This window comes from Salmo trutta, chromosome 18 (genome assembly GCF_901001165.1).
Source record: "Salmo trutta chromosome 18, fSalTru1.1, whole genome shotgun sequence".
In the NCBI taxonomy this organism is placed as follows: domain Eukaryota; kingdom Metazoa; phylum Chordata; class Actinopteri; order Salmoniformes; family Salmonidae; genus Salmo; species Salmo trutta.
Window position 1 is genome coordinate 41166493 of NC_042974.1, and position 15606 is coordinate 41182098.

General features: G+C 42.8%; 1 protein-coding gene across 2 annotated transcripts in view; it reads right to left on the reverse strand.

Moving 5' to 3' along the window:
- LOC115153302 (attractin-like protein 1) overlaps positions 1-15606 on the reverse strand; it is a 332646-nt gene that overhangs the window by 200451 nt on the left and 116589 nt on the right. For both annotated transcript variants that reach the window (XR_003867679.1, XM_029698596.1), the window contains exon 21: positions 5456-5549. Coding sequence is in view for 1 of the 2 variants with exons in the window: in XM_029698596.1 (XP_029554456.1) it covers positions 5456-5549 (94 nt within the window). In the remaining variant the exon portion in view is untranslated. The remainder of the gene's footprint in view (positions 1-5455; positions 5550-15606) is intronic.

Below are 15606 nucleotides of genomic sequence, written 5' to 3' on the forward strand. Positions count from 1 at the left end.
ATTGACTGCAGCACTCGTGCGAGTAATACACTGGACCACTGCTACTCTAACTTCTGCGATGCATACAAGGCCCTCCCTCACCCTCCCTTCGGCAAATCCGACCACGACTCCATTTTTCTCCTACCGTCCAACAGCCAGAAACTCAAACAGGATGTACCCGTGACTAGAACCATTCAACGCTGGTCTGACCAATCGGAATCCACGCTTCAAGATTGTTTTGATCATGTGGACTGGGAAATGTTCCGGGAAGCCTCAGAAAATAACATTGATTTATACGCTGACTCTGTGAGTGAGTTTATAAGGAAGTGCATTGGAGATGTTGTACCCACTGTGACTATTAAAACCTACCCTAACCAGAAACCATGGATATATGGTGGCATTCGCACAAAACTGAAAGCGTGAACCACCGCATTCAACCATGGAAAGATCTCTGGAAATATGGTTGAATATACACAGTGTAGTTATTCCATCCGCAAGGCAATCAAACAAGCGAAATGCCGGTACAGGGACAAAGTGGAGTTGCAATTCAATGGCTCAGACACGAGACGTATGTGGCAGGGTCTACAGGCAATTACAGACTACAAAAAGAAAACCAGCCACGTCACGGACACCAATGTCTTGCTTCCAGACAAACTAAACACCTTTGTCCGCTTTGAGGATAATACAGTCCCACCGACGCGGCACACTACCAAGGACTGTAGCTGGAAAAGGCCAGCATCCTGGAGTCGCCTCTTCGCTGTTGGCGTTGAGACTGGTGTTTGCGGGTACTATTTAATGAAGCTGCCAGTTGAGGACTTGTGAGGCGTCCGTTTCTCAAACTAGACACTCTGTACTTGTCCTCTTGCTCAGTTGTGCACTAGGGCCTCCCACTCCTCTTCCTATTCTGGTTAGAGCCAGTTTGCGCTATTCTGTGAAGGGAGTAGTACACATCTTGGCACTTTCTCTCATGGAATAGCCTTCATTTCTCAGAACAAGAATAGACTGACGAGTTTCAGAAGAAAGTACTTTGAGCCTGTAATCAAACTCACAAATGTTGATACTCCAGATCCTCAAATAGTCTAAAGGTCAGTTTTATTGCTTCTTTAATCAGGACAACAGTTTTCAGCTGTGCTAACATAATTGCAAAAGGGTTTTCTAATGATCAATTAGCCTTTTAAAATGATAAACTTGGATTAGCTAACACAACGTGACATTAGAACACTGAAGTGATGGTTGCTGATAATGGGCCTCTGTACACCTATGTAGATATCCATAAAAAATCTGCCGTTTCAACTACAATAGTCATTTACAACATTAACAATGTCTACACTGTATTTCTGATCAATTTGATGTTATTTTAAATGGACAAATAGCTTTTCTTTCAAAAACAAGGACATTTCTAAGTGACCCCAAACTTTTGAACGGTAGTGTATATTTCTATGTTTATATCATACAGTGGACGCCTAAGCCTACGCATGCAATGCCCTGATGCATTTGGTGCTCAAATCTCAGACCGCTGAACCGTGAGTTGGACATTTATTGTTTTAGGAAAGTAAAAACCAATAGGCTATGAAGTTTCACATATGCTACAAATCAAAACACAAGGAATAGTGTTTTGTAATTTGTTAAAGGAGGATTCTAAGCACATGTAAATGTCGCTCATTTGGCCAATATCCTTTGTTTATTGATGGCATTGACTGCGTCGGTGGACACCCTAATGGGTTACGCACCCAACGCATATGGACGACCGGTAAATTTCTCAAATGTCCGATACATTTTTATCTTCCCGGTCACTTGTCCGGCGCAAAACCTTAATACACACACGCACACACACACACACACACACACACACACACACACACACACACACACACAAGTAAAAACACACGCTCGTCGTTAGAAGGAGAAGTTGACCAAGGCGCAGCGTGGTAAGTGTTCATGATAATTTACTTCACAACACACTCAAACAAAAAAAACAAATGGTGAAAAAACGAAAGCGCACAGTTCTGTCAGGCTCAGGTGCTAAACGGAAAACAACCTCCCACAAACACAGGTGGAAAACAGGCTGCCTAAGTATGATTCCCAATCAGAGACAACGATAGACAGCTGCCTCTGATTGGGAACCACACTCGGCCCACAAACAAAGAAACAGAAAACAAACACTTCCCCTCCTGATTCACACACTGACCTAACCAAACATAGAGAATAATAAGGATCTCTACGGTCAGGGCGTGACACACAGGCACACTGATATGGCTGACGAACACATACATATACATTCACTATGCTTATTATATCTACAAATATTTAACAAATATATATATAACCATATAACTTTACAACAGTTGGTCACAAAAACATACTCATTTACATGCACGCCACAAGCGCACAAAACAAAACCACCCACGCACAGACACAGGCATCCTGCTCTTGCTAATGGTTCCTTTATTGCAGCCCGCCAGAGCGTGCAGACCTGCTGAAGCAGGGGGATGGGGGCGCTTACCGTCAGCCCAGGGGAAATCGCTCGTTCATAATCAAAATGGCAAATAAATAAATGCCTTCCATTACACACATTTTTTGAGAAAACTCTCAGAAAAACAAACAGAGTTTTGACGACAAAAGCATTTGATTGGAAATTGACATCAAGCAGCCGCGCACAGTGCCTGCAGCGGAGAGAACAAATATAAATCAATGCGGGAAGCCGACTGCTCTCACTTACGACACTTCAAGTATCTAAGTGAAGGACGACTGAAAAATGAAAAATAGGAATTATTTTCCCAAGTTGCTAACCGTCCACGTTCACCATTCGCCAACATTCAGAGTTTTGCGGATTAAACAACAACAGTTGTTCTGTGCATGGTTTAATCAATATCACGTTGAATCTCTTTTTCTGTAGCCTAGTTTGATACTGTACAGGTTAACATATTTTTTGAGGAGTGAATCTACTGTAAGCAACCAATATGGTTTAGATTGAAAAGGGTGGAAAAACTAGGACTTGGAAGGCTTTCTAATAGATGTTGGAACATTGCTGTGGGGACAAGAGCACTAATTTTGGGAGATTAGGCCTGGTTTGCAGTCGGAGTTCCAATTCATCCCAAAGGTGTTCGATCAGGTTGAGGTCAGGGCTCTGTGCAGGCCAGTCAAGTTCTTCCACACCTATCTCGACAAACCATTTCTGTATGGACTTCGCTTTGTGGACGGAGGCATTGTTATGCTGAAACAGGAAAGGGCCTTCCCCAAACTGTTGCCACAAAGTTGGAAGCACAGAATCGTCTAGACTGTCATTGTATGCTGCAGCATTAAGATTTCCCTTCACTGGAACTAAGGGTTCTAGCCCGAACAATGAAAAACAGCTCCAGACCATTATTACTCCTCCAACAAACTTTACAGTTGGCACTATGCATTTGGGCAGGTAGCGTTCTCCTGGCATCCGCCAAACCCAGATTCATCATTCCAGAGAACGCGTTTCCACTGCTCCAGTGTCAAATGGTGGTGAGCTTTACACCTGCAGTCAGGTCAAGACCCTGGTGAGGATGATGAGCACGCAGATGAGCTTCCCTGAGACGATATCTGACAGTTTCTGCAGAAATTCTTTGGTTGTGCAAACCCACAGTTTCACCAGCTGTCCTGGTGGCTCGTCTCAAATCATCCCGTAGGTGAAGAAGCTGGATGCGGAAGTCCTGGACTGGCGTGGTTACATGTGGTCTGTGGTTGTGAGGCCGGTTGAACGTCCTGCCAAATTCTCTAAAATGACGTTGGAGGCAGCTTATGGTAGAGAAATATCTGGCAACAGCTCTGGTGGACATTCCTTCAGTCAGCATGCCAATTGCACGCTCCCTCAACTTGAGACATGTGGCATTGTGTTGTGTGACAAAACTGCACATTTTCGAGTGGTTATTGTCCCAGCACAAGGTGCACATGTGTAATGATCATGCTGTTTAATCAGTTCATTGATATGCCACACCTGTCAGGTGGATGGATTATCTTGGCAAAGGGGAAATGCTCATTAACAGAGATGTAAAAAAATATGTGCACCAAATTTGAGAGAAATTTGTTATTTTGTGTGTATGGAACATTTCTGGGATCTTTTATTTCAGCTCATGAAACGAACACTTTACATGTTGCATTTATATTTTTGTTCAGTATATTATGTCCACTCTGTGGAAATCTGAGACTCTCATGAATACAATGGTGTTCTCCGTTTTGCCATTGGATGCCCTCAAGCCTCACAAGACTCATCTGAAGGTCCCCGGAACCAGTTTAAAAAGATGAATGGAAGTATATATGGAGATAGTTGAATGCCTAAAATAAGGGGATAAATACATGTAAAAAGAAATAAAGAAAATTATGTTTCCTGATCTTTCTTATCTCTCTCAGATATAGGACAGGCACTGCAGAACAAAGTTCCTTTAGATTTTTTGGGGGACTATTGTTCCATGTAGTGAATCTGTTATTCAATGCATTTCTATTGGCAGTAATGCCAAATTCAATGTTTCATCCAATCATTTTTGTATATATTATATATTTTTATACCTTAAGGGGACTTAAAATTCTAAATCAAATAGCTAAACAATTGTTGGTATGACCATCTTAAAACAATTCCATATGTTAGCTTAGAACCAACCCCCCCTCCCCTCCACCGGCTTAGACAGGGCTTAGACGCTAGACTCTAGAGGGTTAATAGAGAGTGTGCATGCACGTGTGAGCAACGCAGGAGACTGCACAGCATGTCAGTCCTGTAAAGGGAGCAAAGGTCAGATGGTAATGATGAGAGATGTCCCATTTGCAAAACAAAACCTTTTCACTCGTATCCAAAGCACCGCTATAAAATGCACATGCACACATGATTTGACATTCACAGAGAGACTATTCTACACAATATATGCATGCACACTTACTTTCTTCATCAATCTCTCAATCCCTCAAAGACACGTGCATGCAATCTCACACACACGCACATGCGCACACACGCACGCACACAGGCACCTTCCAGTGTTAAGTAGGCCTCATTAGAACACCACAGTGCCAGTGGCAGCAGTGCACTCCTCCACTCCTCTACTCCTCTACTCCCAGATTTATTGATGCAGCATTTTTCACCCTGCCTTTACCGCGCCAGTGAAGGCACTTTGGGGTATTATATTGCTGCAGAAGGCCAGCCTGGCACTCGGATGGCACAAACACAGTGGGTGCTGTGGCCCCTGTGCCAACCCCCATTACTGGTACTAAAGCCTGGGCTTTAAGGCCCTAAACGCAAATTAACAGAGAGCCAAATTGCTGACACTGTGAGACTCAAAGTTTCAGAGTGAGTACAGCCCCACATCTCATCCACAGCTAGAGGCGACCAGGTCAAACAGTAGTAGTGGGATATACCATTAACATGGTAGGAGCTAAAATCATCCTATGTATTGCTGTTGTGGTGGAATGATGCAAAAGGGTTGATAATGAAGTGTGCTAAAACAAAATACATCATACTTACAGCTGACACTGGTCTCCCTTGATCCCCTTGGTTTGACAGTAACATTTCCCTGTCAACACCTGACATAGATTGGCATGTCCGTTGCACTTGCAAGCTGCCGTGATCAAATAAAACAAAGGGAGGAGAAAGAGAGAGGAGAGCAGGGGAGAGAGGAGAAAGAGGAAAACACTGTCAGTCTTCTCACAATGATGCACAACACACAAACCTGTGAGTCAAACCTGTGAGTCAGTGAGTCAGACAGGAGAGTGACAGGGCTGAACATGGCCCTGAGCTCTCGGGCAAATCTGACATCTTCCTGGACTGTTCTGTTTATGTCTAAACACCACTCTCTGGTGGCAAAGGGGCCAACACTGGTGTCCTCACCTAACCTTAAAATCAGTGACCTTGGGTTAGCCAGAGGGGAGTGACAGTGAGTCACATAATGTGATAGTTGCAGAGGACAAAACAGCATTGAATATAAACATATTGCACACTCAAGAGCAACATTAGGCAGATACAGTTTGAATGTTTACAGCAAGTCAATGTTTAAATCATGACTGTTAGCTTCTGTATATATGCTGACCAGAAACCTTGGGGATAAAATTATCAGTTGAAATTGCATGTGTATGTCAAAAAATGATGGGACTGGGGAATGTGTTGATAGTTACTCATTCTGAGTGGTCTGATCGAAAGAATGCAGAGGAAATGGATAGAACGCTGTTTCAGCGCAATGAGGTCAAGGTAACCTGGGGCAGAGAGGGCATAATGAGAACAAAATACTCTCAAGCCATTATATGAGTGAGTCTAAGTACATGATTCCATAGAAGGGTCCTTTGGAGGAAGGGCTGTTGACATATATATACTACACAAAAGTATATGGACACCCCTTAAAATGAGTGGATTCGGCTATTTCAGCCACACCCATTGCTGACAGGTGTATAAAATCTATCACACAGCCATGCAATCTCCATAGACAAATATTGGCAGTAGAATGGCCTGTACTGAAGAGCTCAGTGATTTTCAACGTGGCACCGTCATAGGATGCCACTCTTCCAACAAGTCAGTTCGTCAAAATTCTGCCCTGCTAGAGCTGCCCCGGTCAACTGTAAGTGCTGTTATTGTGAAGTGGAAACGTCTAGGAGCAATAACGGCTCAGCCGCCAAGTGTTAGGACATTCAAGCTCACAGAACGGGACTGCTGAGTACTGAAGTGTAAAAATCATTTGTCCTCGGTTGCAACACTCACTACAGAGTTCCAACCTGCCTCAGGATGCCACGTCAGCACAAGAACTGTTTGTCGGGAGCTTCCTGAAATGGATTTCCATCGCAGAGCAGCCGCACACAAGCCTAAGATCACCATGCGCAATGCCAAGCATCGGCTGGAGTGGTGTAAAGCTTGCCGCCATTGGACTCTGGAGCAATGGAAACGCGTTCTCTGGAGTGATGAATCACTCTTCACCATCTGACAGACCGATGGACAAATCTGGGTTTGGTGGATGCCAGAAGAACACTACCTGCCCAAATGCATAGCGCCAACTGTAAAGTTTGGTGGATGAGGAATAATGGTCTGGGGCTGTTTTTCATGGTTCAGGTTTGGCCCCTTAGTTCCAGTGAAGGGAAATTCTAACGCCACAGCATTCAATGACATTCTAGTCAATGCTGTGCTTCCAACTTTGTGGCAACAGTTTGGGGAAGGCCCTTTCCTGAAACAGCATGACAATGCCTCATTTACATTTTTACATTTTAGTCATTTAGCAGACGCTCTTATCCAGAGCGACTTACAGTAGTGAATGCATACATTTCATACGTTTAAAAAAAATAATAATTTCGCACTGGCCCCCCGTGGGAATCGAACCCACAACCCTGGCGTTGCAAACACCATGCTCTACCAACTGAGCCATACGGGACCACACCTCCATGAACAAAGCAAGGTCCATATAGAAATCGTTTGTCAAGATCCGTGTGGAAAAACTTGACTGGAGTGCACAGAGCCCTGACCTCAAACCCATCGAACACCTTTGGGATGAATTGGAACGCCGACTACAAGCCAGGCCTAATCGCCCAACATCAGTGCTCAACCTCACTAATGCTCTTGTGGATGAATGGAAGCAAGTCCCTGCAGAAATGTTCCAACATATAGTGGAAATCCTTCCCAGAAGAGTGGATGCTGTTATAGCAGAAAAGGGGAGACCAACTCCATATTAATGCCCATGATTTTGGAATGAGATGTTCGACAATCAGGTGTCCACATACTTTTTACCATTTAGTGTATTTTACATGTGTATCTTAAATCATAATAGAGAAATAATTTATTGTTGGAATATTTGTGAAACATTATGGAGTCTTAAATGAGGCTTGGGTAAGCCAAAATATCACAAATCGTCTAACTTTAATTAAGTATTTCTCAATTATGCTTTAAGATACACATGTCAAATAAATGTCAATAATCCTTCATCCAAAGAACCCTTCTATGGATAAAATATGAGGAATCACGAGAGCGAGAATCTGTGAATGTAGCATGATCTCTGACTCATCCAGCTCCTTACAGAAGTTTGACAGCTATTACTCCAGATATAACCATCTGTTCTCAAAATACATAGGCAAATACTTTCACTCTCTCAGAGACTTTGCCAAAACCAACAACAAACAGTTCCACCCATAGTGACGAATCATCAGGACAAAAACAATACATTGCATAGAGCCTTAGAAATATCCCATTAAAACTTGACTTTCATACATAAACTATAGACAGACCCTTAGGGTCCACTGTGATATCCCTGACACTGGCAAGAAAAACTAGCCCATCCTCGTCCTTCTCCATACTGCTGTTCTGTAGGAGGCACGGAACCCAGTGAAGTGCACCACTAACTAACTACTGCAGCAGTAGAGACACGCCACTTCACTTCCACTGTCCTATTTGCTGTCCTATTTTCAGAGAAACACAGAGAGATCAAAATAATGGAATTAACAGCGAAAATACAATGAGGATTCTGTGTTGGGAGGCAGTGCAGCTTGTTAGCTTTTTATCTTTGGGGCATATGCTCTACGAGCGGTAGCTCTCTCTGTGCATCCCAGCGCAAATTCCCAAATGGAGCTCTCCCCCTCCGTCTCTCCCTCCCTCTTTTGAACAAAGCCAAATAGAGAAGTTTGACAAAGAGATGTATTGTATTTTTTCATCTTTAATCAGATGTAACTGACCCAATTAAAGAAGCTGACACAGAGACAATGTAAGATAGCTCTCAGTAAATATTTTTTCATGATACTATTCCCTTGACAGCAAAGTTAGTATTTTCTGTACAATGAGATGTTTTGGTATTTGGTCATTTATTAGGATACACTACCCTTTCTCACAGCCCTGGTGGTATCTAGCCTTCCCTGTAGCTCAGTTGGTAGAGCATGGTGTTTGCAACACCAGGGTTGTGGGTTCGATTCCCACGGGGGGCCAGCACAGGAAAAAAAAAATGTATGAAATTGTATGAAATGTATGCATTCACTACTGTAAGTCGCTCTGGATAAGAGCGTCTGCTAAATGACGTAAATGTAATGTAAAATGTATCTGTACTACAGCATAACATAAACACGCTATCAAACATACCCAAACACATCCCACACTTCCATAACCAGATACTTGTTCACACACACAGACACAAGATGGAATGCCTCCTCTCACACAGTCATACCAAAAGCATAAATATATTTTTTGTGATTCAGCTATACCGTATTTGCATTTTAAGTTTTTGAGAACAGCAAGACAAGGGATTTACTCAGTTGGAATTATGCCTAGCTACACAGACAGTTTAGGACTAATGTAATACTGTATACAGTACTCTGGCTCAATGTAAGCATTAAGAATGTTCTAACATTCAGGCCTAGTGTAGATGATGTATGATACATTGCCAATATGCGAGGAAAATCTGATAGCAGTCACAATGAAAATAGAAATTGGATAAACAGAATGAATGATCATTGGCCCAGTGCATGTATAGCTCTGTAGACTACATTGTCAAACTTCCAAAGTGTCTAGTATGCATAGTATTAACAGGGGGTTAGCTCTTGTAGGCTGAGCTGTAGAGACAGGGAGCAGCCTGCAGCTGTAGAGCTCCTCTCCTCTCTGTGCAGAGCAGACACTGATATGATTTATGGTTAAATTAGGATCTGTATAAAATGTACTATCATAATAGGAGCAGAGCAGTGTGCTTCAGGAGCTGCTGTTAAAGCACTTAGACAGGAAGATGTGGGGAGTGACTGACTCAATACCACTACAGCAGGGTCTACTGCAGATAAACACACACACACACACACACACACACACACACACACACACACACACACACACACACACACACACACACGGAACTATATACATGAACCTAAACGGACAAGGAACAAACAAGCACACTATTGTGCCTATGCTTGCGGAAACATAAATATAGTGTACAGTACATACACGAATACACGAATGCATATGAGCAGACTCTCAGCCCTCACCCTCACTTTACTCTTGTTATTTCAACACTGTGGTTGTCTACAGGGACTGCTTCTAAAGTTCTCAACAACTGACACATCTATACATACCAGCAGAAGAAACCACAATGTATATCTCTGAGAATGCTGAGTCACAATGCAGCTCACACCTCTGAGCCAAGTTCTGAGACAACAAGCTGTGGTAGCTAGCTGATTGGCTACAAAGGCTGATCTGACACACCTGAGCCTCCCATACGGCACACTCTGGTCCTGTGAGACTTGACACGTGTTAGATTGTGGGTCCCTATAGTGTAACACTGTGTGGTGCATGGTGGCATACAGGTAGCAGTGGTGTTTAATGACATTCACTGTCAGTCCCTCGAGGGCCCTCCTTTTGCTGAGGTTAACACATATGACTAAGTTCTAAAAATGAAAGGAGGAAAAAAGTGTCTTCGAGGTAGCTTTGCGGGGCAGAAATACTGGACTAAGAAGTAAATTGCAGAACCCATTGATGTGATTCAAAATAGTTTAGTGCCAATTTACCAGATTTAATTTGAACACTGTAACCAGCTCACAGGGCTTCAGTGTTTGCCTGTTTAAAACCTTGCCTGTTAAATCAGCCATTGATTCAGGCCAGAGAATCCAGGTGAGTGGACTCAATATAATAAATTAGACAATTAAGCGCTAGGGAGAAACTAGCCTAAGACTCCTTCTAGCCATCTAGAACTAGAGTTGAAGTCACCTGCTGGAAACTGATTGATTTCTAACAAGGTGGAACAGTACCCTAATCCCTTATATGCTACCTGGCTAGATCAATTACATTTACAGTGGGTATGCCTGCATTTGGCTGCTCATCCATTCATTCAACATGGCATGTGTCACTGCTAGTTATTTACCACACTAAAACCTCTTTTGATTGAGTATGCCTTGAAAACAGTATTGCATTAGGAGCCACTAAACTCTGATGCGTGGGAGGGGATTGGATGTGAAAAAGCATCACACACCATATTTTCTGCTGACAACACAAAAATAAGACACAAAAAAAAAAATCCTCTAACCGACGAGCAGATTTGATATAAATCATATTTCCCATTCCTCGTGCAAGCCCCTGCAGAGCCTACAATTTCTCACCCCACTGCATCCTGCATCTGTGCGTAAGAGACAGCAGATCTAATGCACATACACTACAATGGAGTCTGTCTGTGTGTGTGTGTGTGTGTGTGTGTGTGTGTGTGTGTGTGTGTGTGTGTGTGTGTGTGTGTGTGTGTGTGTGTGTGTGTGTGTGTGTGTGTGTGTGTGTGTGTGTGTGTGTGTGTGTGTTGGTTGGTTCTTCTACCCTTGTGGGGACCAAAAATCACAAAAAGGCCCCACAAGGATAGTAAAACAAGGAAAATGCTCCCTTGTGCCCATTAGGACAAGGGCTATTTTAAGCTTAGGGGTTAGGGTTAAGGTTAGGAATTGGGTTTGGGTTTTGGTTACAGGTTAAACCTGCAATATGCAACTTTTTGGGCGACCCGACCAAATTCATATAGAAATGTTATAGATCTTTCATTCTCACTGAACGCAAGTCTAAGAAACGGTAGATCTGTTCTGTGTGTGCTATTTCTATGCCTCCCATTCTTAAGTTTAGTTTTTGCGTCATTTACTTTCGGTTTTGTACACTAGCTTCAAACAGCAGAAAATATTTAAAGTTATGGAACATACAGTATATTTCACAGCAGTTTAGATGGTACAATGATTCTCTTCACTATACTTGCTTGTTTTTCACAAACTAAAATTATGGAACTATTAGAATTTTAGCAACCAGGAAATGGCAGAGCAATTTCTGCATAGTGCACCTTTAAGGTTAGGGAAAATAGGATTTTGAATCGAAATCCATTTTAGGTCCCCATGTGTGTTGTTGTGTGTTGTTTTAATTATTGTGTTACATAAACCAGGTTTCCATCCAACCTACATGTCGGTAAAAAAATGTCATGACAGGCCTGATAGAAACAGCAAATGTGTCTGTAAACTTTGCAAATGTCCCCCCAAAAAATATGATAGACAAAGTGAAATCTTTTTGTGTCAGTAAAATGAATTATGGGAGAAATGGTGGTGGAAACGCTTTTATGTGCAAATATTGATATAATAAGCATCATATAGGAGTAAACTTGGAGTCACGCGATGAGATGTTGTGTGGTCCTCCCACTACGACTCAAGAAAGCATGCACTATATTAGGCTACAAATTAAATAAGTTATGATAAACTTCTCACATGCGCCGAATACAACAGGTGTAGACCTTACTGTGAAATGCTTACTTACAAGCCCTTAACCAACAACGCAGTTCAAGAAATAGAGTTAAGAAAAGATTTACTAAATAAACGAAAGAAGAAAAAAATCTAATCAAATCAAAAAGTAACAAGAAAATTACATAACAATAATGAGGCTATATACTGGGGGTACCGGTACCGAGTCAATGTGGGGGTACAAGTTAGTCGAGGTCATTTATAATGTGACTATGCATAGATAATAAACAGCGAGTAGCAACAGTGTAAAAACAGAGAGGGGGGTGGTAGCAGAGAGAACAGTCTATGACTTGGGTGACTGGAGTCTTTCACAATTTTTGGGCCTTCCTCTGACACTGCCTAATATATAGGTCCTGGATGGCAAGAAGCTTTGCCCCAGTGATGTACTGGGCCGGAACGCACTACCCTCTGTAGCGCGTTACGGTCAGATGCCTAGCAGTTGCTATACCAGGCGGTGATGCAACCGGTCAAGATGCTCTCGATGGTGCAGCCGTGGAACTGGGGACCCATGCCAAATCGTTTCAGTCTCCTGAGGGGGAAAAGGTGTTGTCGTGCCATCTCACAACTGTCTTGGTGTGTTTGGACCATGATAGTTTGTTGGTGATGTGGACACCAAAGAACTTGTAGGTCCCGTGTGGCTCAGTTGGTAGAGCATGGTGTTTGCAACGCCAGGGTTGTGGGTTCGATTCCTACGGGGGACCAGTACGGGAAAAAAATGTATGAAATGTATGCATTCACTACTGTAAATCGCTCTGGATAAGAGTGTCTGCTAAAAATGACAAAGCAACAACAACAAAAAAACTTGAAACTCTCGACCCACTCTACTTCAGCCCTGTCGATGTTAATGGGGGCCTGTTCAGCCCTCCTTTTCCTATAGTCCACGATCAGCTCCTTTGTCTTGCTCACATTGAGGGAGAGATTGTTGTCCTGGCACCACACTGCCAGGTCTCTGACCTCTCTATAGGCTGTCTCATCGTTGTTGGTGATCAGGCCTACCACTGTTGTGTTGTCAGCAAACTTAATTATGGTGTTGAAGTTGTGCTTGGCAACGCAGTCGTGGGTGAACAGGGAGTACAGGAGGAGAATAAGCATGCACCCCTGTTAATGAGTTTGATGCGCCTCTCCAATAAATATCTAGGGTCTTAGTCTGGTGACATAATGATCGATGCTTGGCTGACATTTGATAAATAAAAATGATCTCAAACATTATGCGGATTTAGAATATTAGCATGAAAATCTGTTGTCAATTGGATGGAAACCTAGCTATAGAGACCAAAGCATTGACTGAAATCTTGATCCTAGTACTTGGTCCGCAAGTTTTTCTCATGGATGACCATGGTAATAAATGCACTTCTTTTAATTGCCGATTTACTATTCACCTCACAAGACATAAACTAAAGCAACATAACCTCAATCCAAAGGAATAAATCATTTTCCTTCCACTGCACTGACCACGCCTCGCATAACCCCCCCTCTCACTTTTCTGTACTCCCCAATCCCCTCCACCTCCCATCTCCTCCCTTCCCATGTCTCGTTTAAGTTGTGAGGAGCTGACCCCTGCCAGCCGTCACTGCTTGTCAGCTCTCTAATTGACACTTAAATCCTCCTCAGTGTTTAGCTGGAGCTCTACAGTGGAAAAGAATACTGCAGGAGGTTTCTATAGGAACCACCAGGCTAATATACCCTCAGCTACACCCACTATACCTTAGAACCTATAGGCTGAGACTTCTACACATCAGGGTAGAGGAGTTTAATACGGGTGTGACAGGACAATGGCTCACTGAGACAGAGGTTCAACATGAATTATATCCTACTCGATCTGTTGAGGTGTCAAAAGCCAGGCATGCAGGCATCAACATTATTGACTGATCTCTTTGATTTGAAGAGGAGGATTTGAAACAACGGTAGTGGCATGTAGCACCCACCACTGCGCAATATGAGAAGGGTTCAGTCTGCTAACGCTCAGAGTTCCATCAGAACAGGAATGGTACTTGAGTTAAGTAACTATATCTGGAGTATAGGTGAGGAGGGGGACAGATGTCTTTCTACACTGAGTGTGCAAAACATTAAGGACACCTGCTCTTTCCATGACACAGACTAACCAGGTGAATCCAGATGAAAGGTATGATCCCTTCTTGATGTCACTTGTTAAATCAATTTCAATCAGTGTAGATGAAGGGGAGGAGACAGGTTAAAGAATGATTTTTAAGCCTTGAGATAATTGAGAAATGGATTGTGTATGTGTGCCATTCAGAGGGTTTTTCACGATCAACAATTTTCCCTGGGTATGGTTCACCACCCAAAGGACAGTGGGAAGCATTGGAGTCAACATGGACCAGCATCCCTGTGGAACACTTTCGACACTCAATATTAGGAAGGTGTTCCTAATGTTTTGTATACTCAGTGTACATGTGTGTTCCTAGTAAACATAAAGCTTTGCAGGTCTTTGAAGACACAGCAGGTCTGTTTGGTTCTCTCCTCTGACTGTTCATCTCCCTGGCCAGCCTTTCAACCTCCTCTCCATTAATCTCCATAGGCCTGCCAGCAAATGACAAGTTCAAATAATCATGTCATGAATAAAATAATTGAATTGGAACCAGGCACAGAAATTGAAATGTGCCAGCATTTTACAGTTCCTTTCTCCTGTCCTTCGAAGCAGTCAAAGGGGCGAGATTATACTGTACTGACTGATGTTGGCAGGCAGCATGGTGTGCCTAGTGTTCAGGATAGCCTGAGTTAAGCCTCCTCTGTGCTGCTGAAGAGATGTATTGCTACAACAGCATTAACACACTTCAAATATAATATAAAAATATCAAATAAAATACAATTGTATTTGTCACATGCTCCGAATACAACAGGTATTTCACCTTACCGTGAAATGCTTACTTACAAGCCCGTAACCAACAATGCCGTTTTAAGAAAATATTTACTTAATAAAATAAAATAAATAATATATACAGGGGGTACCGGTACTGAGTCAATGTGCGGGGGTACAGGTTAGTCGAGGTAATTAGTAGGTAGGGGTAAAGTGACTATGCATAGATAATAAACTGCGAGTAGCCGCAGTATAAAAACAAAGGGGGGGCATTTGATTAATTGTTCAGCAGTCTCTGGCTTGGGGGTAGAAGCTGTTAAGGAGCCTTTTGGACCTAGATTTGGCGCTCCGGTACCGCTTGACGTGTGGTACCAGAGAGAACAGTCTATGAGTGTGACTAGGGTGACAGGAGTCTTTCTGAGAATCTTTTGGGCCTTCCTCTGAAATCATGGAATCTAAACCAGCAACACTGTATGTGCAGGTCTCACACGTTGCAAACAGAGACACTGACTATAACGCATCAACCGTCTTCTCTGAAAGTGAGGGTAAATTCTTTATTTTTGATTTAATAGAGGCCTACCAAATCTCTATTTCCGGATGACAAAGGA